The sequence below is a fragment of the Natrix helvetica genome, assembly GCF_964273705.1.
Source record: "Natrix helvetica genome assembly, chromosome: 7".
Classification (NCBI taxonomy): domain Eukaryota; kingdom Metazoa; phylum Chordata; class Lepidosauria; order Squamata; family Natricidae; genus Natrix; species Natrix helvetica.
Window position 1 is genome coordinate 4828872 of NC_138558.1, and position 26531 is coordinate 4855402.

Genomic DNA, 26531 nt, shown 5'->3' on the forward strand with positions numbered 1-26531 from the left:
TACAGGTGTGTCATTAAAACGAATACAAAAGACGAATATCCCATACCCTTAAAAACGAATTAAACCTCATACAACTGTACAAAAAGTAAAAATTAAAAATTAAATTAAAAACAACTAAAAGTATACCCCTAGAAAATTTAAAAAATGCAGGCTTAAGGAACTAAAATTGGGAATTAGGAATTAGGCCAGGCCGGCTAGATTGAACAGGTGGGTCTTTAGTTTCTTACGGAAGGAACGGAGGTCGGTGATAGTCCTGATATCTGCGGGGAGGTCATTCCAAAGGGTCGGGCCCATCACAGAGAAGGCCCTACTCCTGGGCGTCGCCCGCTGGCATTGCCTAGTGGACGGCACCCGGAGGAGTCCCTCTCTGTGGGAGCGAATCGGCCGAAGGGATCTATGGGGCAGGATGCGATCCCGCAAATAACTAGGTCCTGTGCCATGGAGCGCTTTAAAGATGATGAAAGATGAGCCAACTGCCCATCCAGGAGAAACAAACCTTTTCTTGAAAATCTTTCAGTGACGTCTCGGAGAAGGCAGCTGTTCTCCCTGTCAGGAAATGCCTCTTCATTTCCAAGGTGGAGCATGGTGGCTCAGTGGTTAAGAATCTCCTTCAGCTCAACGGGTCTCTAAAAGGACGCCAAGGACCAGCTGTCTGCAAGGAAGATAAATCCTTCCATTCCCCACCATCCACTCAGAGCTGAAGAAGCTTCTTGGAGGAGAAGCGAAACGCCTCCAAAGAAAAAACAAGAAAGTCCAGTTGCCTCCTGAAAAAAAAAAAGCACCTTTGGGCCAATCGTGACCTGGATGACTGAGAATCTCTACTGGGTTTTAGCTATGCAAATTGGGATGAAGACCCTTTGAACGGTGTGGGAATAGAAATGGATTTCCAAAGGAAAAAAAAATGCAGACTACAAGAACTAGGAGCTCGGCTCATGTGACCCTGAGGATACAGAGAAAACTTCCATGGCCTCAACGACTCTCTAAAAGGATGCAAATACAATACAACACAATAGCAGAGTTGGAAGGGACCTTGGAGGTCTTCTAGTCCAACCCCCTGCCTAGGCAGGAAACGATATACCGTTTCAGACAGATGGCTATCCAACATCTTCTTAAGACTTCCACCGTTGGGGCATTCACAACTTCCGGAGGCAACTTCTGTTCCACTGATTAATTGTTCTAACTGTCAGGAAGTTTCTCCTCAGTTCTAAGTTGCTTCTCTCCTTGATTAGTTTCCACCCATTGTTTCTTGTTCTGCCCTCAGGTGCCTTGGAGAATAGTTTTGACTCCCTCTTCTTTGTGGGAACCCCTGAGATATTGGAAGACTGCTATCCTGTCTCCCCTAGTCCTTCTTTCTATTAAACTAGACATACTCAATTCCTGCAACCGTTCTTCATATGTTTTAGTCTCCAGTCCCCTAATCCTCTTTGTTGCTCTTCTCTGCACTCTTTCTAGAGTCTCCACATCTTTTCTACATCGTGGCAACCAAAACTGAATGCCGTATTCCAAGTGTGGCCTTCTCAAGGCATTATAAAATGGTATTAACACTTCACGTGATCTTGATTCTATCCCTCTGTTGATGCAGCCTAGAACTGTGTTGGCTTTTTTGGCAGCTGCTGCCCACGGCTGGCTCATATTAAAATGGTTGTCCAGTAGGACTCCAAGATCCCTTTCACAGTTACTACTGTTGAGCAAGGTACCACCTATACTGTACCTGTGCATTTCGTTTTTCTTGCCTAAATGTAGAGCCTTACTCTTTTCACCCTTGAATTTCATTTTATTAGATAGTGCCCAATGTTCAAGTTTGTCAAGATCCTTCTGTATCTTTAGCCTGTCTTCTGGAGTGTTGGCTATTCCTGCCAGCTGTCTGACCAGCTGTCTGCAAGGAGCATGAATCCTTCCATCCCCCACTATCCAGTCAGAAGCTGAAGAAGCTTCTTGGATGAGAAATGAACCGTCTTCAAAGAAACACCAAAAAAGTCCAGTTGCCTTCTGAAAAAAAAGCACCTTTGGGACAACCGTGATCTGGATGACGGAGAATCTCCACAGACTTCTCTGCCCTCTACCCTCCGATCTCACAGTTTAATTCACCTGAGGTTTGATGTCTCCCCCCCCCCAAAAAAATCCTCTAATGCTCCCCCCACCTTTTTTTTTAGTGTGGGAAAGACAAGCTACACCGAATCTCACCCTCTTCGCTTCAAACAGGTTGTTGGACTTTTTGGCTCAGGAGCCGAATCTGTTATTTTGGTCGCGTCCGAAAACCTCGCTACGCCACGTTTCAGGATCCAAATTTAACTGACCAAAATAAAACAAAATAAATGAAAAGGAGGTTTTGGCTTTTTCGAATGTTGTTTTCGCGAGCGACTTCCTTGGGGGTGCCTTAAAAACGATGCCTAAAAACTTGAGCTTCAACTCTTGGCTGAAATGTTCAGGCCGCCGGGTCCAGGCCCCACGTTCGGAATTCCTCGCATAATTTGGTTTCCGTCCCAAGAAACCCTCAATCTCAAGAGTTGAGAAAATAAACAGAGGATCAGGAGAACTGGAACGCGAAATTGAAGCCGTCCTCAGCTCGCCAGATTGGGATGTTCAGAAATCAGTCATCAAAGATGCTGAGTTATCAACTTCTCTGCATAAGCACCAGGAAATCGCCTTCGTGATTTGTCGATAGCAGAATAAAATAACAGAATAACAGAATCGGAAGGGAGCTTAGAGGTCTTCTAGTCCAATCCCTTGCTCAAGGAGGAAACCCTATACCAGTGGTGGCTAACCTTTTTGTCGCTGCGTGCCGAAAGCGCAATGTTTTGGGCCTAGTAGGTCTCCCTGCAGCCTCCTGGGAGCAAACACGGGCCATGGAGAGGGGACCTGTGCATGTATGCGTCATGACCCCGTGCATGCATGCATGTATCCCGCATGCGCCCCGCATGCACCATGTGCGGCAGAGATCCAACAATCAGCTGGCCAATGGAAGGTGCACATTAATGCGCAGTGGAGCTGAGCTGGGGCAAGAGCTCGTCTGCCCGCAGAGAGGGCTTTGCATGTCACCTGTGGCACGCATGCCATAGGTTTGCCATCAGGGCACTATAATTTTGGACAAACGGCTGTCTAGTCTTTTCTTAGGAGCCTCCAACGATGGAGCACCTCTGGTGGCAAGTCGTTCCACTGATTAATTGTTCTCCCTGTCAGGAAATGTCTCCTCAGTTCTAAGTTGCTTCTCTCCTTCATTAGTTTCCACCCATTGCTCCTTGCCCTCTGGTGCTTTGGAGAATAGCTTGACCAGTGGCCCGAAGGTGGAATCGTTGCCACTGGGACTCATTGTTGTTAGTTTGAGTGACGTTTCTCAAAATAACGCCTTCAAACAAAAATGAGTCCAGTTGCAATGATTCAAGTCTCAGACAACTTCAGATAACTCCACAATTGCAGTCAACTTATGTTTTGAAATCTCTAGCAGGTCGGGACCACAAGCTGGCATGGTAAACATTTATTCCACATTTGCAAGGCCCATCCTACACACATGTGCAACCTCATTACTCTCTAGGGCAGGGGTCGGCAACCTTAACACAAACAGCCACAAAGGTCCTAACCCGAATTACCCCCTCCTCCCCATTCAATTCTGGAGCCGACCGGAAGTCAGTTCCCCTACCATGGAGTCTCTTCCTAGTGTGGCATCTGTTTTCCTCTCTACCTGTCCTAACCGAAAGCCCTATCAATTTTGGAGCCGACCAGAAAACCCGCCCCTCGGCATAGAGTCTCCTCCTGGAGCGCCGTGCTTCCTCTGCCTTTATCGGGAGCTCCTCTCAAAATTGTTGTGGAGACAGGGAGCCTGCAGTAGAGGGATGGAAAAGCCACACGAAGCTCCAGAGCTCCAGGTTGCCGATCCCTGCTCTAAATACAAAAAGGATAAAGGAAGCTCGAAGATGCTCCTGTAAACTGCTCCCCTCCCCGTGTGTGTGTGTGGTTGTGTGTTTGAGACACAGCACGATGGCTTCCCCCAGCTTATTTTGCAAGACCACCTGGAGTTTCCCCAAGATTGCCCTATCAAACAAGGTGATGAAAATGCCTGCAGATTTTTTGGACAGGAAACGAATGGAAAACCGAAGGAAAACAGATGGATGAGGCTGCGGGTAGCTTCGGTGTGTCTGCATTTTTTAAAAAAAACAACAGCAACACAACATAACAAAATTCACAAACCTTCAAAATAGCAATCTCCACTCCCCCATAAATGTCTTTATCCCACTGTTCCATCAACACTGGTTTTTGGTAGATGCCAGTCTATGCATTGCAGTAAGCCACAATTTGCTGAAACATGGCTTGTTCAGCAAACCTCACCTTATATCTCTGGGTTTCTTCTCAAGGCAGCACAACACAATTCACCATTTAGGCCAAACCGCTCTCGAGAGTTGGGATAATATAGAACACAGAATAATACGTTTGGAAGGGGCTTCAGAGGTCTTCTAGTCCAACCCCCTGCTTGAGCAGGAGGCCTGATATCATGGTGGACAAATGGCTGTCTACTCTCTTCTCAAAAGCCTCCAATGATGGAGCACATTATGTTGAACAAGCATCTGTTGACCCAACAGATTGAGTATGCAAAACAAAGGATGTCCACTAAGAATCCAGCAAACTGAGATTATACAACCACCTAAGGGCATCATGTGGGAATGCCGTCCTTAGATTTTGTTGTGGCCCGCCAGCGGTCAGCAGAGCTGGCAACAGATTCGGACAGTGAGGAGGTTGAGGAGGAGCATGGGCCAGTCCTGGAGTCTGGGGAAGGCTCGGATGAGGGCTCTGTGTTGGAGGCAGAGAGGGGGCCAGAGCCCTATGCCAGTTATCAGCTGCCTTCAGAGACTGAGATCAGTGGGGCAGAAGAACAGCTGGAGCCTGTTCAGTGTGCGCATGCGCAGAGCGAAGGGAACAGCTAAAGAACAGGGGCCGACTTAGGAGTAAGGCCACAGGTGGATGATGAATGGCCCCTCCCAGAGGGAATAAAAGAGGAGCGAAAGGGAGTGGAGTTTGCAGGAGGCAATGAGTTTGCTTAATTGGTTCGTGACTCTCCAAGACTCCTTGCCAAGTTTTGAAGAAATCGGCCTGTCTGCTCTCCAAGCCAGATAAGGTCTGTGACCGTAAATCCTCCCTTGAAAGACTGGATGTGAATGAGTAGAATTGACAGCAAATTAATAAAAAGGGTTTTTGTTGGGACCAGGAGTTTGCTTCAAGCTCTGGGGAAGTCTCAGTCAGAACAGATTTACAACCGAGCTGGTGAATCATGTTTTGTGAAGATAAGCACTATACAGTGTAATGTGTGAACCTGGATAGAAACACATGTTCTTCCCAGAAGGTATCTCCCTATCTCCTGACATAAACAGACAAGAGGAAGTCAGAAGCCAGGATGTATGTTATAACATTTATAACTTATTAGGAATAAATATGATGTCCACAAGTGTGTAGCTTTAGCAATAGGGATAATCCTTGACTTATGACCACAACGGAGACCAGAACTTCTGTTGCAAAGGAAAGCATAAAATTGGGCGTGGATATGTGATGACCCGCTTAACAACTGGCTGAGTGACTTTGGCCTAATCACCAGGTGACTGTGAGTTCTAGTCCTGCCTTAGACATGAAAGCTGGCTGAAGAACTTTGAGCCAATCGCTAGGAGAAGGTGAGTTCTAGTCCTACTTTAAACATGAAAGACAGCTGGAGAACTTTAGGACAATCACCAGGAGACAGTGAGTTCTAGTCCCACCTTATACATGAAAACCAGCTGAGTGACTTTGGGCCAGTGCCTCCCTCTCTCTTTCAGTCCAACCCACCTCCTTGTTGTGGGGAAATCAGGAGAAGGAAGGAATCTCAGGTTATTTATTCATTACTTAGAAAGTAATAAAGGTGGGATTTAAAAAAAAAATCAAATCACTCAATCAATAAGCAAGCAAGAGAGCTTATAGGTGCCCTTTCCAGCTGTCCTGAAGTGGCCCTCGCTATATTGCAGCAACATTTTCTGCCAATCACACATATAGGGACGTTGGCATCGGGTGATGTAAACACTGCCTACCACGACAAAGTCTTTGGCTCAGTGTAGGCCACGCCTTGTATCTGCTCTTCAGTTGCAAGCCCTGGAGATGCATCGCAGAGGGGAAAATTGGCCAGATCTGGGGTCTCAAATCTTCCTATTCCCCCCTACCTCTCTTTCCATTTCTGTGTTCTCTGTCCATCTCTCTCTCTCCCTGTCTTTCTCTCCTTCTCTCTTTCTGTTTCTATCATCTCTATTCATCTCCCTTTCTCTCCCTCCCTCCCTCCCTCTTTCTTTTTCTATCTCTATCCATCTTTCTCCCTCTCCCTCCCACCCTTTCTTTTTCTCCCTCCCTCCCTCTTTCTGTTTCTATGATCTCTATCCATCTCTCTCTCTCCCGTCTCTCCCTCCCCCCTCTCTGTCTTTCTATCATCTCTATCCATCTCTCCCTCCATCCCTCTTTTTCTTTCTATCATCTCTATCCATCTCTCTCCCTCCCTCCCTCCCTCTCTCTATCAATCATCTCCACCCATCTCTCCCTCTATTTCTATAATCTCTATCCACCTCTCTCCCTCTCTCTTTCTATCATCTCATCCATCTCTCCCTTTCTTTTTCTCTCCTTCTTTTTCTGTTTCTATCATCTCTATCCATCTCTCCCTCCCTCTCTCTCCCTCTCTGTTTCTATAATCTCTCTCTCCCTCTCTCCCTCTCTGTTTCTATAATCTCTCTCTCCCTCTCTCCCTCTCTCTTTCTATCATCTCATCCATCTCACTCTCCCTCTCTCTCTTTTTTCTCCCCTTCTTTTTCTGTTCCTATCATCTCTATCCATCTCTCCTACCCTCTCTCTCCCTCTCTCTTTCTATAATCTCTATCCACATCTCTCCCTCTTTTCGATCATCTCATCCATCTCTCTCTCCCTCTCTCCCTTTTTTCTCTCCCTCTTTTTCTGTTTCTATCATCTCTATCCATCTCTTCCTCCATCCCCCCCTCTCTCTACCAATCATCTCTACCCATCTCTCCCTCCCTCCCTCTCTTTTTCTATCATCTCTATCCATCTCTCCCTCCCTCCTTCCCTCCCTCCCTTTCTCTCCCTCCCTCTTTTTCTGTTTCTATCATCTCTATCCATCTCTGCCTCCCTTTCTCTCCTTCTCTCTCTTTAGGCCCTGGACCAGCCACTACAACTCCTCTCTTCAGCCCAGAACTGCCAATCTGTATTCAGAAGAGGTGGAGGCTGACTCATGTCTGTTGCTCCGGACTGCGTAAAAATAGCTCAGTCACTTTTACATCTTTTCAATCCGAGCGGAGTCTTATGTTAAATATATCTCGCTGGGAACGCGCGATGCATCTCTCAAATTCTGGGTTTTAGGAGCTCGCGGGACGGGTTGTTTGACCGAGGAACCTCAGTCAATTGGAGCTACCAGATGTTTGCTGCTGTGTTTGCTTAGATAATAGTTACACTCTTGCCTTTGTTTCCAGAAAGGAGTAAACAGCTGGTTGTTTTTTTTTAAATGCCTTTCAAGATTCCCTCGATGCATACAGAATAACAGAGTGGGAAGGGACCTTGGAGGTCTTCTAGTCCAACCCCCTGCTCAAGTAGGAGATCCTATGCCGGTCCGGACAAATGGTTGTCCAATCTCCTCTTAAAAACCTCCAGTGATGGAGCACTCACAATGTCTGGAGGCAAGGAGTTCCTCTGATTAATTGTTCTGTCGGGAAGTAATAAGAATGGAATGGAATAGAATCAGAGTTGGAAGAAACCTTCTAATCCAACCCCCCTGCTCTAGCAGGAAACCCTATGCCATTTTAAATGGTTGTCCATTTAAAAACTTCCAGTGTTGGGGCATTCACAATTCTGGTGGCAAGCTGTTCCACTGGTTACTTATTCTCATTGTCAGGAAATTGCTCTTCAGTTCTAGGTTGCTTCTCGCCTTGATTAGTTTCCACCCATTGCTTCTTGTCCTGCCCTCAGGTGCCTTGGAGAATAGTTTGACTCCCTCTTCTTTGTGGCAACCCCTGAGATATTGGAAGACTGCTATCATGTCTCCCCTAGTCCTTCTTTTCATTAAATGAGACATTCCCAGTTCCTGCAACCGTTCTTCATATGTTTTAGCCTCCAGTCCCCTAATCCTCTTTGTTGCTCTTCTCTGCACTCTTTCTAGAGTCTCCACATCTTTTTTGTAATGTGGTGACCAAAACTGGATGCAGGATTCCAAGTGTGGCCCTTTAATCCATGTGGTGCCTTAAGATGCATTTCTTCCCCGGAAGAAGGAGTGTTTTCTACAAGGAGGAGGAGGAGGAGAAGAGGAAAGAGGAGGAAGAGGAGGAAGAGGAGAAGGAAAAGGAGGAGAAGAAGAGGAGGAGGAGGAGGAGAAAGAGAAGAAGAAGAAGAAGAAAGAGGAAGAGGAGGAGAAGGAAAAGGAGGAGGAGAAGATAAAGATGAAGAAGGAGGAGGAGAAGAAGAAGAGGAAAGAGGAGGAAGAGGAGAAGGAAAAGGAGGAGAAGAAGAAGAGGAGGAGGAGAAAGAGAAGAAGAAGAAAGAGGAAGAGGAGTAGAAGGAAAAGGAGGAGGAGGAGAAGATAAAGAAGAAGGAAGAGGAGGAGGAGAAGAGGGAGGAGGAAGAGAAGGGGGAGGGGAGGAGAAGAGGAGGAGAAAAGAAGAAGAAAAAGAAGGAGTAGAAGAAGAGGAGGAGGAAGGGGAGGAGGAGGAGGAGAAGAAGAAGAAAGAGGAGGAGGACACTTGGCAGCTGACTCATATTTATGACGGTTGCAGTGTTCCAGGGTCACACGATCCCCTTTTACGACCTTCTGATAAGCAACGAGGAAGCCAAATTTAATTAACAACCGTATGACTCACTTAACAACTACAATGAGTCTCTTAACAAGGTTGCAAAATGGGGCAAAATTTCCCTTAACCACTGTCTCACCTAGAGGTGGAAATTTTCAGCTCAATTATCGTCATACGTAGAGGACTATTTGTATTTTCATTTGGATTACGTTACTTCTGAAGCGCCCTGCTAAGAGTGCCACACAATCAGGGGTCTTTCCCCCCCTGCTGTCAGAATCTCTAAATCACCCAGCCTCTACACACAAGCGTAATTAAAAAAAATACACCCCCCCCACACTCCCCACAGCCCCCCAATTCCACTTATTTGTGCTGTAAAAGACCCACGTTGCAAAATCCCAATTATCCGGTCCCTCGGCTGTCCGTGAATAACACAATCTTCTTTTTGTTTTGTTTTTTTTAGCTGACCTCCGTTATAAATTATTTCAGCTGCTCATGTGATATCACCCAAATCAAAGGTTAGAATTTTGTTTATAGTAAAACACGGAAAGAAACGCCGGGCTAATTAATTGTTTGGCTCCTGGCTTCTATCGCTATCTATTCCTGCCTATGGTTCCCCCCCCCCCATGCAATTAGGAGATCCATTTCAACATTGCCTTCTTTTTCAGAATCCCCAGGAATGCAGAAGGCAGGCATGGAAAAGATTGGCCCCTACCTAAAGAAAAAACAGGCGAGGATTCCAAACGCAGGGCACCGGGCGAAAGCATCACTGTTTTGAGTACGTTGAGCTTCACAGACCTCAGCAGGACTCACATAGGCAATTGTGGTTGTGTTTATCAAGATAATTTAGAAAGGCAGAGTAGAAAGAATTGGGGGGGGGGAAATGTGCAAGTTGCAAAACCCCGTTCTAGACCAAAAAAAGAGAGGCTGAGATGAAAATGAGATTATTAATTTAGAATGGGATAGAATCTATCCTGTTTTCCCGAAAATAAGACCTCCCCGGATAATAAATCCAATCGGGCTTTGGAGCGAATGCGCTAAAATAAGCCCTCCCCTGAAAATATTGCAACACAGCAGTAACCGTGAGGTGATCACACTCACCGCCTCCTGCGCCTCAAAAATAATAAGACCTCCCCGAAAATAAGGCCAAGCACCTATTTCGGGGGTCAAAAGAAAATAAGACCCTGTCTTATTTTCGGGGAAACATGATATATAAACCCACCTGAAAAGAACTCTGTTCCAACTGCCACTTGGGTGTGGGCGTGGCCAGGCTGTTACTCATCCGGCCTGCGGACTGGAAGTTTAGACATTATACTCCCCCTCCCCACCTGAAAAGAACTCTGTTCCAACTGCCACTTGGATGTGGGTGTGGCCAGGCTGTGACTCATCCGGCCTGCGGACTGGAAGTTTAGACATTATACTCCCCCTCCCCACCTGAAAAGAACTCTGTTCCAACTGCCACTTGGGTGTGGGTGTGGCCAGGCTGTGACTCATTCGGCCTGCGTGCTGGGAGTTTAGACATTATACTCCCCCTCCCCACCTGAAAAGAACTCTGTTCCAACTGCCACTTGGATGTGGGTGTGGCCAGGCTGTGACTCATCCGGCCTGCGGACTGGAAGTTTAGACATTATACTCCCCCTCCCCACCTGAAAAGAACTCTGTTCCAACTGCCACTTGGGTGTGGGTGTGGCCAGGCTGTGACTCATTCGGCCTGCGTGCTGGGAGTTTAGACATTATACTCCCCCTCCCCACCTGAAAAGAACTCTGTTCCAACTGCCACTTGGGTGTGGGTGTGGCCAGGCTGTGACTCATTCGGCCTGCGGGCTGGGAGTTTAGACATTATACTCCCACTCCCCACCTGAAAAACGCTCTGATGCTAAGGAGTTAGACTGAAGGAGAGAAGGGGATAGGAGAGGCCGATCGTAACTAGCATTTATTTTCAAGCTGTAAATTTATCCAGCCCGAACACATAGTTTCGTAGTAGAGCACGGGTATCCAGCTAGTAGAATAATTTTATTCTCATTCAAAGTGACAATAAAGTTATTATTTTGTTCTAATATATTCTAAATTAATAATCTCATTTTCATCTCAGCCTTTTTTGGGGGGTCTAGGACGGCCTTGCAACTTCAAAAGATGGGTGGGCTTCAACTCCCAGAATTCCCTGGCTGGCTGGGGAATTCTGGGAGCTGAAGTCCACGCGTCTTAAAATTGCCACAGTTGGGAAACCCTGCTTCAGAAACTCAAGTTACCACATTTTTGAATTTCTTTGGCAAACTCTTCTCAACCACCCTAAGGTGGAAGTTGTGCAAACATGAAGAATTTGTCTGTGTGATGTGTCAGTGACTTTCCACAGATTTTCCATGCTGGAGAGGAAATGGGATTCACTAACCACTATACCACACTGTCACATAAGGCTGCCACTGGTTGGAGTGAAAACAAGGTCCATTGCCAAAAATGACCTAGCAGTTGTCTTCAAAATTCAAATGCAGGAGCTTGTCTCATTTATTCTGTTGTAATTTATGCTCCCAAATGGATTTTGGCTCTTAACACTGAGAAATTACTCCCTTCTTTCTTTCTTTCGTTCCTTCCTTTCTGTCCCTTTCTACCTAGGTCATTCCTCCCTTCCTTTCTTTTCCCTCCCTCCCTCCTTCTCTCCCTTCCTAATTCCTTCCTCCCCTCCCCTTTCCTTCCTCTCTCCCTTATCCTCCGTCCCTTCCTGTCGCTTTCTCTCTCTCTCCTCTTCCCTCTCTTTCTTCTTCTCGTTCTTTTTTCTTTCTCTTCTTCCTTCTCTTCCTTATCCTCCCTCCCTCCTTCTCTCCCTCCCAAATTCCTTACTTCCTTCTGGTCCCTTTCTCCCTAGCTCATTCCTCCCTTCCTTTCTTCTTTTCCCTCCCTCCCTCCTTCTCTCCCTCCCTAATTCCTTCCTCCCCTCCCCCCTTCCTTCCTCTCTCCCTTATCCTCTGTCCCTTCCAGTCGCTTTCTCTCTCTCTCCTTTTCCCTCTCTTTCTTCTTCTCGTTCTTTTTTCTTTCTTTTCTTCCTTCTCTCCCTCCCTCCCTCCCTCCCTCCCTCCCTCCCTCACACACACATAAGCACAGAAACACACAAACAAATGCATCTAAATTTCTTAAACAGGCAAAAAAAGTTTGGCTGATAAAATTAGTGGCTTTTTTTCCTTGCCTTTTTCTTTGACATGTATTTCTATTTAAAGTCATTGCGTCCCGGCTGGTATATTGTAATCTAGTTCGAAAGCAATGTGAAAAACGACACAATACAAACCTAACTACTGGGACAATTTGCTTCCGTCAGAGAGCAGCGGGGTTTCCCATCCCCAACAGTTTTAAACTCCCGGACTTCAACTCCCAAAATTCCCCAGCCAGCATGGTTTAAATATATTAAGACCCAATTTTCTCTTTTAAAAATACTTCGAAGTGTTCAGGTGTTGCCACATCTTTGCGAAACTAATTAGAAATTCCAGTTTTGCACTGAATAAATGTTACTTCTTCTACTGGTGCCCTTTTTTTCTTGCAAAACACACCCAAGTGACTTTTTAGTTTATTTTGGTTCTATGATAAATCGATGCAGATGGATTGATTTGCATCCTTCACATCCTGTGATTAGCGTAAGCCGCTGTCTAACAGATTTCTGCAACCATATGGACTAGAAACTTCAAATAAAAAAAGCTTTGAGACTTCCAAGACACTGTGCCCTGCATTTAATGTACATCACAATCCCCATATAACTGACCGACAATTCTACACAGCCATATATGCAAATGTCCCATTTTCCTGGGATTTTTCAAATTCTCAACCTACTTGATTGTTTTTGGATTTCTTAGTGGTCTCCCATCCGAGTACTAGCTGAATTTAAGCCTCCTTGGTTTTCTCTGGCAGTCACATACATAGGTTGATTAGAAATATACATTGTCCAATGTCTTTTAGACCAGTGTTTTTCCAACCTTGGCAGTTTTAAACTGTGTGGACTTCAATTCCCAGAATTCTCCAGGCTGGGGAATTCTGGGAGTTGAAGCCTTACAGAGCTTAAAGTTACTACAAAGTCAAGAAAGACAGTTTTAGACAATTGACCCAATGCTGCATTTCCTGTCTGGATATTTTCTATAAACTCCTATTAGCCTATTTAATAATGTTCGGGGTTCATACTCAAAAATGAATTTATTTGTTTTTAATCTAGAAAAGATGTTCAGTCATTCCCAGTGAATTTTCTTTCATTTGGGCGCGGGATGCAAAGCGAAATGACGTCTTCAATTTTAGTCAACCGGTGGGCCAGTCTATAGTGAACGAACCATGAATACTAGTGAGGGGTACTTTATTTTCCCCCCTGAAATTCCTTTGGTCTTAAGCCCCAATTTCCACGAAAAATTAGACTGTTAACTTAAGTTTGTTTTAATGCATCAGCAATCCAGGTTAACTATATGGGTAAGTTTCAGAATCCACTCCTCACCTGTTCCACAGATTAATTGGGGGGGGGCGGTACTACAATATTACTAAGAGCAAGGAGAGACAGTTTGGGTTTAGTGATCAAGGCGCCCGGTTAGAAAGCAGGAGACGGTGAGTTCTAGACTCGCTTTAGACATAAAAGCTGGCTAGGTAACTTTGGACATATCATCAGGAGACTGTGACTTCTAGTCTCACTTCGGGCGTGAAAGGTGATTAGGTGACTTTGGGCCAATCACCAGGAGACGGTTGAGTTCTAGTCCCGCCTTAGGCATGAAAGGCAGCTGGGTGACTTTGGGCCAATCACTAGGAGACAGTGAGTTCTAGTCCCATCTTAGGCACGAAAGCCTACTGAATGATTTTGGACCAACCATCAGGAGTTGGCAAAACAGCTCAATTCAAATTGGATCTGGCCGAGAATAAGGCTTAGCAGAAGCACCTCACTGAGGACTAGGAGCATAGGCTTTCCAAGCAGAGGGAAGACCTGCGGGAGTGCAAGGCCAGGTACCCGCGCCTGGAGGCTCAGCGGGCTGAGATGGTCAGCCAGTTCCAGGCCATGATGCAGTCTCACTGGAACAAGACCCTCCGGCTCTTCGCCACCAGCGGCTCTTCCCTCCAGCCTTTGCCCAAAGCCCCCCACCAGGAGGATGAAGCAGACCCCAAGTCGGAATTTCTGCCCCCCCTCCATCCCGCACAAAAAGATCCCGAAGGGGGAGACTCTCTGCAGCAACACAAGCGTTCATTGCACGTATCCGTCCCAGGGGTCGTAGTTTGAGGATTTAGTGCAATATACAAAATGCAAATAATTTTTCTGCAGGCCACCAAAATTTCCTCGCAGACCACCAGTGGTCCACGGGCGACCAGTTGGTGATGGCTGTTCTCGGAGGTTCTTTGGACTTCTCGGTCTACTCAAACAGCCCACGAGATGTCCTGAAAGACCTAATAAGATCTCACCACCGGTTCCGTTTTTTTGAGTTCGGTCAAAGTTGACTAGACGCCGCCCCCTAGTTGGGTGCCAACATCTGCCCCAAGTAAAAGGACTTCTGCTGGACGAAGTGGCATCTTTTCAGCTTGCCATCAGGTCCAGCTCGGCCCCATCCTTCTGGGGCAAACAAAGTTGTTTCTGGAGGGCATCAGCAAAACACATTGTGGGTCCCAAGGAACCCTTTCAAAACTTTGAGAGGCACCTGAAGGAGCCTCTGCAAAAAGGGTGGATGGAAGATCACCGCGAAGGAGACCTTTCTGATACAGATGTCTGCACAACCCAAAGTTTGTTAGGGTAAGGTTTTTTTTGGGGGGGGGGGCTCCCACTAAAGAGAACTAGCATTAAATAGAGAATCCACACCTGTTAGAACTTAACCTGCCTTTTCTATCCAACTCCCTGATCGTTAGCTGCATTAAATGTAAAGGTTCCCCTCGCACATAAGTGCTAGCCGTTCCTGACTCTAGGGGGCAGTGCTCATTTCCGTTTCAAAGCCGAAGAGCCAGCGCTGTCCGAAGACGTCTCCGTGGTCATGTGGCCGGCATGACTCAACACCAAAGGTGCACGGAACGCTGTTCCCTTCCCACCAAAGTTGGTCCCTATTTTTCTACTTGCATTTTTTTACGTGCTTTCGAACTGCTCGGTTGGAGGAAGCTGGGACAAGTCACAGGAGCTCACTCCATTACGCGGCGCTTAGGGATTCGAACCGCCGACCTTTGTGATCGACCAGCTCAGCGTCTTAGCCACTGAGCCACGGCATCCTTTATCTTTCGACATTGTGTTATTGGCAAGTTTTGAACAGATGCCGAGTGACTCCAGTCTCCCCTTAGCTTTGCAAGAAACATTTGTTTTAAAACCTTGCCCTCTTCAACGTGCTGTTCAAGATGCATAGAACGGATGGCAGAGCTTTAAATGGGGACATTTTCACCCCTACCAAAGATATTTAGGGAAGGTTTCACGATCCTACAAGAGAGATCTTGGTTGGTGGGCCAGATTGTTATTCTTGGTTTCTCTGCAGCTAGACAACTGAATTCGGATCGATAGAGGAGATTATTTGTTGCTCTGGGTGGAAATGAGGGATCCTGGGTGCTCCCTGAGATTGGGGTGTTTTTTCCCCCCCTAAGGACGTTTCATCACCCATCTAGGTAACAACATCAGGGCCAGAAGGGAGTGGGGCTTCTAGCACTGATGATGTTACCTAGTTGGGTCATGAAACGTCTGCAAAAAAGCCACCAAGCTCAGAGAGCACCAAGGACCTCACAGTCCTCCCCCTCCCCCTCCTCCTCTCTGCAAATCCCACTCCCTTCTGGCACTGATGAGGTTACCTAATTGGGTCATGAAACGTCTGCAAGAAAAACACCAAGCCGAGAGAGCAGCAAGGACCCCACAACGCCCCCTCCTCCTCCTCCTCACCCACTCCCTTCTATTACTGATGATGTTACCTAGTTGGGTCATGAAACGTCTGCAAGAAAACAATCCAGCTCAGAGAGCACCAAGGACCCCACGCTCCCCGCCTCCTCCTCTTCCCCCTCTCTGCAAACCCCATTTCCTTCTAGCACTGATGATGTTACCTAGATAGGTCATGAAACACCTGCCAGAAAAACACCAAGCTCAGAGAGTACTAAGGACCCCGCAGTCCTCCTCCTCGTTCCTTTCTAGCACTGATGATGTTACCTAGATGGGTCACGAAACATCTGCAAGAAAGCCACCAAATTCAGAGAGCACCAAGGACCTCCCAAATTTGGATTTAAATCCCAAAAATCCATTGGGTCTCTGGAGGGCCTAACTGGAGAACAATTCTTCCTACGTCTGATCCCTTCTAGGAGGGAGAGAATCCGTTCTCCTGAACCAGAGATAAAATATGGCCGCGCCACCACTTGCTCCACCAGTCTAATGACCGACCCCTGCGAGGCCCAAGTTGTCCTACTTACCAAATGACAGGACGAAGAAGAACGGCAGCCAGCAGAGAATGAAGACCCCAACTACGATGGCCAACGTCTTGGCTGCCTTCTTCTCCCTGGAGAACTTCAAGAGGCGGACGGAGAGAGAGCTCCTGAAGGTATGTCTCTTGGTGCTAGCCAAGGAGTCCTCCAAGACATTCCTGCAATGGATCCTGAGCACCACTTCCATGGATTTGCCCCGTTCTTTCTTGACCCCAGCTTCCAGGCTCTTGGTGGTCCTCCTGGCCACCACGTAGATGTTGAAGTACATCACCAGGATGACCAAGAGGGGCAAGTAGAAGGAGAAGAGGGACGAGAAGAGGGCGTAGCCGGGCTCCTCCGTGATGGTGCAGTACGCCTCGTTTTCGGGAGGCTCTTCCTTCCACCCCAAGAGGGGCCCGATGGAGATGACCATGGAGGAGAGCCAGACCACCCCCAAGATAACCACAGCCTTCTTCTCCGTCATGATGGTGGGGTACTTGAGGGAGTACTTGACCCCGATGTAGCGGTCCACCGAGATGATGCACAGGCTCATGATGGAAGCCGTGCAACAGAGGACGTCCACGGCGGCCCAGATGTCGCAGAAGATGCGCCCAAAGACCCAAAAATCCAACACCTCCAAAGTGGCCGAGAAGGGCAGGACGGTGGTGCTGAGCAGCAAATCCGCGATGGCCAAGTTGATGATGAAGTAGTTGGTGACCGTCCGGAGGTGCCGGTTGCAGGCTACCGAGAGGATGACCAAGATGTTGCCCACGATAGCCAAGAGGATGAAGACGGCCAGGAAGAGCCCCACGCCCACCGACTGCAGGCTGAGTCCCTGAGTTACGGAGGCGCTGCCGTTGGAGAAGGCATCTTCTGTGCTCCAGGACCCGTTAATCCCACCGGCTTCCCCTGTGTGGTTCCCATTTAAGCTGGCATTAATCCGGTCAGAGAAAGTCATTCTTTTCTAAAACGGTTCAGTCTCCATCGGGGACGGAGGCTCAGCAGCGCAACGAGGAGAGGGGGCAGCCTTGTCTCTCTCTCTCTCTCTCTCCCTCCCACGCCCCCCTACCACATCTCGGGAGTAGGGTTGACCCCTGCTGAGAAATCCCCAAGCCCCCTCCCCCTTTTTAGTCCTTTCCTTCCCTTCCTTCCTTCCTTCCTTCCTTCCTTCCTTCCTCCCTTCCTTCCTCCGTTCCTTCCTCCCTTCCTAATCTTTCTTTCTTTCTCTTTCCCCACTATCTCCCTCCCTTTGCAGACAATTCCTTCTCTCTTAGCATTGCTCACCGCTTCCTTGGTCTCCAGCCACACATCGCAGGCAGATTTATTCCACAAAGGAGCTGGATCTCAAGAACTTCACCTTGTCCGGCTTCTCCCAACCTGTCTGCCTCCAGGCATCTATTCTCCTCTCTCTCTTTGGGGTATTAACAAACCTTAAGCCCCCCCTCCTCGCCCCGTTCTCTAAATCTCTCTCACCCCCCCCCCCCCCCGAAAATATTTGACAGCAGAGCTCTTCGCTGTTATTTTGAGGGCCCTTTCCCCTTGGGTGATCTGGGAGAGGGAAAGGAAAAGAAGGGAAGGGAAAGGAAAGGAAGAAAAGGAAAAAGGGGAGGGAAGAAGGAAAGACAAGCACAAGTACGAGAGAAAGGATAAAGTGGGTGAAATAATGGAAGGAAGGAAAGTAGGAAGGAAAGAAAGAGAAGGACCTGAGAAAGGAAGGACAAGGGGGATGAAATAATGGAAGGAAGGAAGGAAGGACAAGCACAAGGGAAAGAAAGGATCAAGTGGGTGAAATATTGGAAGGAGGGAAGGAAGGAAAGAAAGAAAGGAAGGCAGGGAAGGAAGGAAGGAAGCAGGAAAGAAGGGAGGAAAGAAAGACAAGGGGGATGAAATAATGGAAGGAAGGAAGGAAGGACGGACAAGCACAAGGGAAAGAAAGGATCAAGTGGGTGAAATAATGGAAGGAGGGAAGGAAGGAAAGAAGGAAGGAAAGAAAGACAAGGACCAGAGTAAGAAAGGATAAAGTGGATGAAATAATGGAAGGAAGGAAGGAAGGAAGGACAAGCACAAGGGAAAGAAAGGATCAAGTGGGTGAAATAATGGAAGGAGGGAAGGAAGGAAAGAAGGAAGGAAAGAAAGACAAGGACCAGAGTAAGAAAGGATAAAGTGGATGAAATAATGGAAGGAAGGAAGGAAGGAAGGACAAGCACAAGGGAAAGAAAGGATAAAGGGGACGGAATAATGGAAGGAAGGAAGGAAAAAGGAAGGAAGGAAAGGAAAGCAGGGAAGGAAGGAAAGAAGGGAGGATAGAAGGAAGAATGAAAGAGAAAGAAAGAAAGAAAGACTCTTCACTCCTTCCTTGTCTCCCTCAAGCCTCCTTCATCCCGCAAACACGGCGCGACCCTCCGGACAGCGAGCCGGGCTGAATCGGGCGCTCCCCCCGCAGCCAGCGCGCCAAGCGGGACGAGGCTAACCGGACGAAGCAGCCGGTCCTTGCGCAGCGCAGCCGAGGGGCGCCGGGGTCGGCCGAGCCGGGGCAGCGCTGAGCGTGTCGGCCGGGCGGGCGAGCGAGTCTCCGGGGCGGCGGGGCTGGAGCGGAGGGTCCCCGGCGCGTCGGGCGGGGCTTGCCCGAAATAGCTCCATTGAAGGATTCCCAGCGTGCCAACCGGGCGCCTGGCACCCGCTAGGGGGCAGCAAAGGGACGGCAGGGCGCCCACCGCTGCCGCAGCGCCCGACTCTCGGCTCGGAACACAACAGAGCTGGAAGGGGCCTTAGAGGTCACCTAGTCCAACCCCGCTGAACCCCACAACCCCGACCATTTCAGACAGGCGGCTGTCCAATTTCTTTTTGAAAGGGCCCAAGGGATGGAGCGGCCACAACTTCGGAAAACAAGGGGGTGGGGAGAAACAACAGAGCTGGAAGGGACCTTAGAGGTCATCCAGTCCAACCCCCCCATCACCATCCTCACTCCGACCATTTCAGACAGACGGCCGTTCGATTTCTTCTTGAAAAGCCACAACTTCAGAAAACGGGTGGGGGTGGGTGGGAACCAGAGCTGGAAGGGACCTTAGAGGTCATCTAGTCCACCCCCCATCACCATCCTCACTCCGACCATTTCAGACAGGCGGCTGTCCGATTTCTTCTTGAAAAGCCACAACTTCAGAAAACGGGTGGGGGTGGGTGGGAACCAGAGCTGGAAGGGACCTTAGAGGTCATCTAGTCCAACCCCCCCCACTACCACCACCCCCCGGGAACATTTCAGGCAGACGGCTGTCCAATCTCTTCTTGAAAAGCCACAAATTCGGAAAACGGGGGTTGGGGGAGAACCAGAGCTGGAAGGATCCTTAGAGGTCATCTAGTCCAACCCCACCCCACCCCACCCCGGACCATTTCAGGCAGATGGCCGTCCAATCTCTTCTTGAAAAGCCCCAGTGATGGAGCAGCCACGACTTTGTGTCCCGGGAGGGCAGGGTGACTCATAAATAGGAAAAAACAAAAAAGCACCAGAGCTGGAAGGGATCTTAGAGGTCATCTAGTCCAACCCCACTGAATCCCACTACCCCGACCATTTCAGAGAGATGGCTGCCCAATCTCTTCTTGAAAGGCTCCAGGGATGGAGAGGCCACAACTTCGGAAAACGGGAGTGGGGTGATGGTGGGGGAAACAACAGAGCTGGAAGGGATCTTAGAGGTCGTCTAGTCCAACACCCACCCACCCTGCCCACCAGGGATGGGTAGCCACAATTTCAGGTCCTGAGAGGGCAGGATGGCTCATAACAGGGAGGAAAAAAAGCAGAGCTGAAAGGGACCTTAGAAGTCATCTAGTCCAACCCTCTGCTCAAGGAGGAGACCCCCACTCCCGTTCCAGCCTCTTCTTGAAAACCTCCAGTGATGGAGCCCTTCCTTCCTTCCTTCCTTCCTTCCTTCCTTCCTTCCTTCCTTCCTTCCTTCCTTCCATTATTTCACCCATTTTATCCTTTCTTTCCCTTGTGCTTTCCTTCCTTCCTTCCTTCCTTCCTTCCTTCCTTCCATTATTTCACCCATTTTATCCTTTCTTTCCCTTGTGCTTTCCTTCCTTCCTTCCTTCCTGCCTTCCTTCCTTCCTTCCTTCCATCCTTCCTTCCTTCCTTCCTTCCTTCCTTCCTTCCTTCCTTCCTTCCTTCCTTCCTTCCTTCCTTCCTTCCTTCCTTCCTCTCTTAATTCCCTTTCTTATTCTCCTTCCTGGTGGTGCAGTGATGAAAATGCAGTATTGCAGGCTAAATCTGCCAACTGCCAGGAGTTCGATCCTGACCGGTTCAAGGTTGATTCAGCCTTCCATACTTCCAAGGTCGGTTAAATGAGGAAACTAGCTTGTTGAGACAAGAGGCTGACTCTGTAAACCGCTTAGAGATGGTTGTGAAGCACTGTAAAGTGGCATATAAGACTAAGTGCTATTGCCCTTCTTCCCTCCCTCCCTCCCTCCCCCCTTCCTTCCTTTCCTAATGTAACCCTGTATTAATTCATGCCCTCCCTCCCATTGAGGAAAGCTGCCTTGATATTATTTTTTTGAAATAAAAATAATCTTCTTGGCCAATTTTTTTTGAAGGAAAGGCAATAATCCTTGCTGGGACCCATTTATTAATCTAATTAATTTAATGGCTGCGTAAAACATAACCAAAGAGGCTTTGGATGATGATTCCTTCCCCCTGTGTTTTATTCCAAGCAGAATGGAATGAAATAGCCCCTTGCATCCTATTCTTGGGACAAAACTTTGACAATGAAGGCATTTATTTTCTGAACTGGGAACTCTGGAAATACTTTGGTTTTTTTTGGGGTGGGGGGAGGGAGATCAGAATGTTTTGCACACCCTGTGATCTCATCTTCATGAGTAAGCACTGGAAGAACTCCCAGGGAGGTTCTGTATAATGTAATATACTGCATTATACTGTAATATATTGCAATATAATATAAGTGAGGCCCCGCTTGGAATCCTGCATCCCGTTTTGGCCACCGTGATACGGAAAAAAAATGTTGCGTTTGCAGAGAAGAGCAACACGATGTAGAAAAGATGTTGAGACTAGAAAAAGTGCAGAGAAGAGCAAACAGGATATTAGGGGCTAAAACACACAAAGAACGGTTTCAGGAACTGGGAATGTCTCATTTAATGAAAAGAAGGACTAGGGGAGACATGATAGCATCTTCCAATATCTCAGGGGTTGCCACAAAGAAGAGGGAGTCAAGCTATTCTCCAAGGCACCTGAGGGCAGAACAAGAAGCAATGGGTGGAAAATAATCCAGGAGAGAAGCAACTTACAACTCAGGAGAAACTTCCTGACAGTTAGAACATTTAACCAGTGGAACAGCTTGCCACCAGAAGTTGTAGCTGCTTCATCACTGGAGGTTTTCAAAAAGAGATTGGCCATCTATTCAACCAGGATAGTATAAGCCAGTGTTAGTGAACCTTTTCAGCATTGAGTGCCAAAACAGGAGCCGCATGCGTGGGAGTGCCAGAAACTGTAAGAGCAGTTCTTCGGTGCGCCTGCATGCGCTAGTAAGCTCTATTTCCAGTTTCCGGCACGCACATGCATGCGTGAAGACCAGCTGGCCAGCACACATCAGGGGTGGGTTCCTGCCAGTTCTATCTTCCTCTATAGAAGAGGTTCCACAAATCTACAGTGCCGTTTAGAACTGGTTCCAGCTCCCCCCTCACCCGCCCGTCCGCACATCATCAAGATGAAGAGCGAGAGGAGGAATTCTGGGAGTTGAAGTCCACAAGTCTTAAAGCTGTCAAGTTTGAACACACCTGGGGTTTTTTTTCTAAAGGGTTAGGGCTGCAAAGGTCTTGTAACTTGAAAGCTTTAAGACTTGCACACTTCAATGCCAGAGTTCCTGAACCAACATGACTGGAGGAGGAATTCTGGGAGTTGAAGTCCACAAGTCTTAAAGCGCTCAAGTTTGAACACCCCTGGGGTTTTTTTTTCTAAAGGGTTAGGGGTGCGAGGGTCTTTTAACTTGACAGCTTTAAGACTTGCACACTTCAATGCCAGAGTTCCTGAGCCAACATTTTGGTTGCTAAGCAAGAGCGTTGTTATGTGAGTTTCACCCTGTTTTACAAGTTGGCCACACCCATCCGATCACATGGCCGGCAAGCCACTCCCACCCAATCACATGGCCGGCAAGCAACTCTCACCTGGTCACATGGCTGGCAGACCACTCCCACCCGGTCACATGGCAGGCAAGCCACTCCCACAAAGCAGGCCACACCTACAGAAGAGGTTCTAAAAATTTTTGAAACCCACCACTGGCACACATGTATGCGCTGGAAAACGGAAGCTCAGCTTCCCGTCATGTGCATGCGCTCCAGGGAACTGTTCTTCCAGTTTTGGGTGCTGCTGCACAGGTGAAAACCAGCTGGACGGTGTGCATGTGCGCACTGGAACCTGGAAGAGCAACGGGCAATGGGTGGTGTGCCTGGAAGTTGGCTCTGCGTGCCACTTCTGACATGCGTGTCATAGGTTTGCCATCATGGGCATAAGTCGTCTCCAGCCTTGGGCAGGGGGTTAGACTAGATGTTCTCTGAGGTCACCTCCAGCCCTAGAATTCTACATAATAACAGAATTTATTGACAATACTGGTAGACTTCAACCTACGGCCACAATTGAGCCCCAAATTTATGTTACTCAGGGAGAAATCTTTGAAGTGAGTTTTGCTCCATTTTACGACTTTTCCTGGCCCGTTTGTGGTGTGAATCCTTGCAGTCGTTAAGTTAGTAACCCGGTTGTTAAGTGAATCTGGCTTCCCCGCTGACCTTGCTGGTTGTAAAAGGGGACCACGTGACCCTGGAACACTGCAACTGTCATAAACACGAGTCAGTTGTTAAGCACCTGAATGCAAATGATCTAACCAGGGGGATGCTACAACGGTCGTAAGCCTGAAAAAATGGTCACAAGTGAAGCTGTTGTAAATTGAGGGCTACCTGTCCAAGAAGGAATAAGATGTGACAATTCTCTAAAACCAAGTCCGATCTAGGAATATCTCTGCTCCAGGGGTGAAATCCAGCAGGTTCTGACAGGTTCTGGAGAACTGGTAGGGGAAATTTGGAGTAGTTCGGAGAACCGGTAAATAACATCTCTGGCTGGCCACCCCCCATCTATTCTCTGCCTCTGGAGTCCCAGCTGATTGGGAGGGAATAGGGATTTTGCAGTATCCTTCCCCTGCCATGCAGACCAAGCCACGCCCACCAATCCATGCCATGCCCACCAAGCCACGCCCACAGAGCCGTTAGTAAAAAAAATGGAATTTCACCACTGCTCTGCTCCCATTTGTAAAATCAGAGGTAATAGAGAGATATAAACCTAAGGAAATTTTGGCTGCGTTATACACCTGCCAGGAATTCAGCCAAGCCACAATTAAGCTCCCAATTCTCCGGATTTTTGTTAAAAAGCAAAGTTGACATTCAACATCCTGCAGGCAATGTATTTTTTTGATTTTTCAACGGAAGAAAAAAGGCGTAGAATCATCTCGGGAATATTCCAGTCACACAAAGGCCTGACAAAGAGAGAGTTTTTCGTGAGTCATAAATGCCAGGATACTTTTATAAACAACACTGATATTAAAGCTGCGCTTCATACTAAGTTTTGCCATCGGCTTAAAGCCAAGACAATGACGGTATTTAAAGCCGTTTTGAGGCAATGACCTAACTGGATGGTAACTGGGGGGAAGGAACAAGCGGAGAGCGGGAGAAGATCGCTGAGTGGTCTCCTTTCCCCGGGGTATGTGTCTGTGTGTCTGTCCTCTTGCTTCATCTTTTATCCCCACTCTCCTTCCTTCCTTCCTTCCTTCCTTCCTTCCTTCCTTCCTTCCTCCCTCCCTCCCTCCCTCCCTCCCTCCCTCCCTAATTCCTTTCTTTCCTCCTTCTTTCCTTCCCTCTAATTCCTTCCTTCTTTCCTTCCTTCCCTCCTTCCTAATTCCTTCCCTCCCTAATTCCTTCCTTCCCTTCTTTCCCTCCCTCTAATTCCTTCCTTCCTCCCATCCTTCCATCCTTCCTAATTCCTTCCCTTCCTAATTCATCCCTCCCTCCCTCCTTCCCTCTCTCCATTCCCCCTCCTTCTTGCCTCCATTTTCCTCCCTCCCTCCCTCCCTCCCTCCCTCCCTCCCTAATTCCTTCTTTCCCCTTCTTTCCCTCCCTCCCTAATTCCTTCCTTTCCCCTTCTTTCCCTCCCTCCCTAATTCCTTCCCTTCCTCCCTCTCTCATTCCTTCCCATTCCTTCCCTCCCTCCCTCATTCCTCCCTCCCTCCCTTCTTCCCTCCCTCCATTCCTCCCTCCCTCCTGCCTCCATTTTCCTCCCTCCCTCATTCCTTCCTTCCCTCCTTCTTTCCCTGCCTCCCTAATTCCTCCCTCCCTCCTTCCATTCCTCCCTCCCTCCTGCCTCCATTTTCCTTCCTTCCTTCCTTCCTTCCTTCCTTCCTTCCTTCCTTCCTTCCTTCCTTCCTTCCTTCCTTCCTTCCTTCCTTCCTTCCTTCCCCCCTCCTGTCCACTCCCAAGACAAGAGATCTCCTGCCCTTTTTCTCCTGCGTTTATAACCCCAGATGGTTTATAACGGATGGTTTCTAGCAGCAGGTTGCAAGGAAAAGAAGCTGCAACTAACAGCTGGCAATGTTGACACAAACAACTGCTTTTCCGATGGACGTGATGTTTTTTCAACGAGGCACAAGACCACCTGTGCCCTGCTGGGTCATCGTTTCAGAGACATTTCTCCACCTAAATAGAGAAACAGAATGACCAAGGGCGGGAGAGAGGGTTGCAGTAGGAGTAGGCGTGACTTCCGACTTCCCACTGGCTTCCCCAGTGAGTTTCCTTGTGTGAATTTGGCAGGGAGCATAGGAAAGCCCTCCCTCCATTCCTTCTTTCCTCCCTTTCTCTCTCTCTCTCTCTCCTTCCTTCCTTCCACCCACTTCCTTCTTTTCTTCCTTCCTTTCTTTTTCTTTCTCCTTCCCGCCATCCCTTGTCCCATTCCCTTCCTCCCCTTCTTCCTCCCTTTCCTTTCCCCACTATCTCCCTCCCTTTGGAAACAATTCCTTCTTTCTCTTCTCGCTCACCACTTCCTCGGTCTCCAGCCATACATCGCTGGCAGATTTGTTCCACACTGGATTGGTCACTAAATGAACGGTCATAAGTCGAGAACTTCCTGAATACTAAGCTGTTATTTGGGAGCCACTTTTCACAAAGAGAGGGATAAGGGCGTTTCTTTTCATTGGGATTAAAATGCAGGTTCCCTTCTCAATGAGCTGCTGGGAAATCGAGGGCCACTTGTAGTAATTCCTTTAAAAGTCTCTAATCAGATTGTCCGGCGTGATAAGAAGAAACGGATTCATTATCCAGCCGGTGGGAAAAATTTCCTGATGTCTTCTGATCATTTTGCCACCATCGCAAAGTTGCTTCGGGCCAAAACTCGCTTTGGTTTGTTACAAGAAATCTGCGCGTTCCTTTTTTTTTTTTTTAATATACCTGATTAAATTTCTGCCCAAAGAATAAAATATAAACAACAAACTAAAAAACGATTCAGAAGGAAAAAGAGAAGGGAAGGGAAGGTGCAAGGGGAATTAAAAAAACCACCACCACCACCACCAAAAGAAATAAAGAATGACTTCTAACTTTCTGCGATGCTTACAAATGTAAAATGTATTTACCTATTGATCTAAGCTTCAATAATACTCGGTGTTTCTACAATCACCGAAATGTCTGTTCCTTAGTACAAAAAATAAAAAATAAAAAAAATTGCAAAGGAGCTCAAAAGAATACAGAGAGGACCAACAATGATTATAAGAGGTCTGGAGGCTAAAACATATGATGAACTGTTGGGGGAACTGGATGATCTAACAAAAAAAAAGGAGTAGAGATGATATGATAGCATATTTGAGGGGCTGCCACAGGTAAAAAGGGCGCAACCAGAGGTGGTATTCAGCCGGTTCTGGAGAACCGGTAGTGAAATCTTTGAGTAGTTCAAAGAACTGACAAATACCACCTCTGGCTGGCCACGCCCCCATCTATTCTCTGCCTCCCGAGTCCCAACTGATCGGGAGGGAATGTAGATTTTGCAATATCCTTTCCCTGGAGTGGGGAGGGAATGGGGCTTTTGCAGTATCCTTCCCCTGCCACGCCCACCAAGCCACCACCAAGCCACACCCACAGAACCGGGCGAACCCCAACCACTGGGCTCAACCTATTCTACAAACCCACCACTTCTGGAGGTGAGCAGTTCTATTGCTTCACTGTTCTCTGGGAGTTGAAGTCCACTCGTCTTAAAGTTGCCATGTTTGGCGACTTTAAGACCGGTGGACTTCAACTCCCAGAATTCCCTAGCTGTTGGCTGGGGAATTCTGGAAGTTGAAGTCCACCGGTCTTAAAGTCACCAAG

The 26531-nt window shown here is 47.9% G+C and overlaps 1 protein-coding gene across 1 annotated transcript in view; it reads right to left on the reverse strand.

The window, feature by feature from the left end:
- The window catches only part of ADRA1D (adrenoceptor alpha 1D), a 45657-nt gene extending 26972 nt beyond the window's left edge, over positions 1 to 18685 (reverse strand). Inside the window, exon 1 of the mRNA XM_081960407.1 lies at positions 16149 to 18685. Within this exon, the coding sequence (XP_081816533.1) occupies positions 16149 to 17097 (949 nt within the window). The 5' untranslated portion in view covers positions 17098 to 18685. The remainder of the gene's footprint in view (positions 1 to 16148) is intronic.
- Positions 18686 to 26531: the final 7846 nt, after the last annotated feature.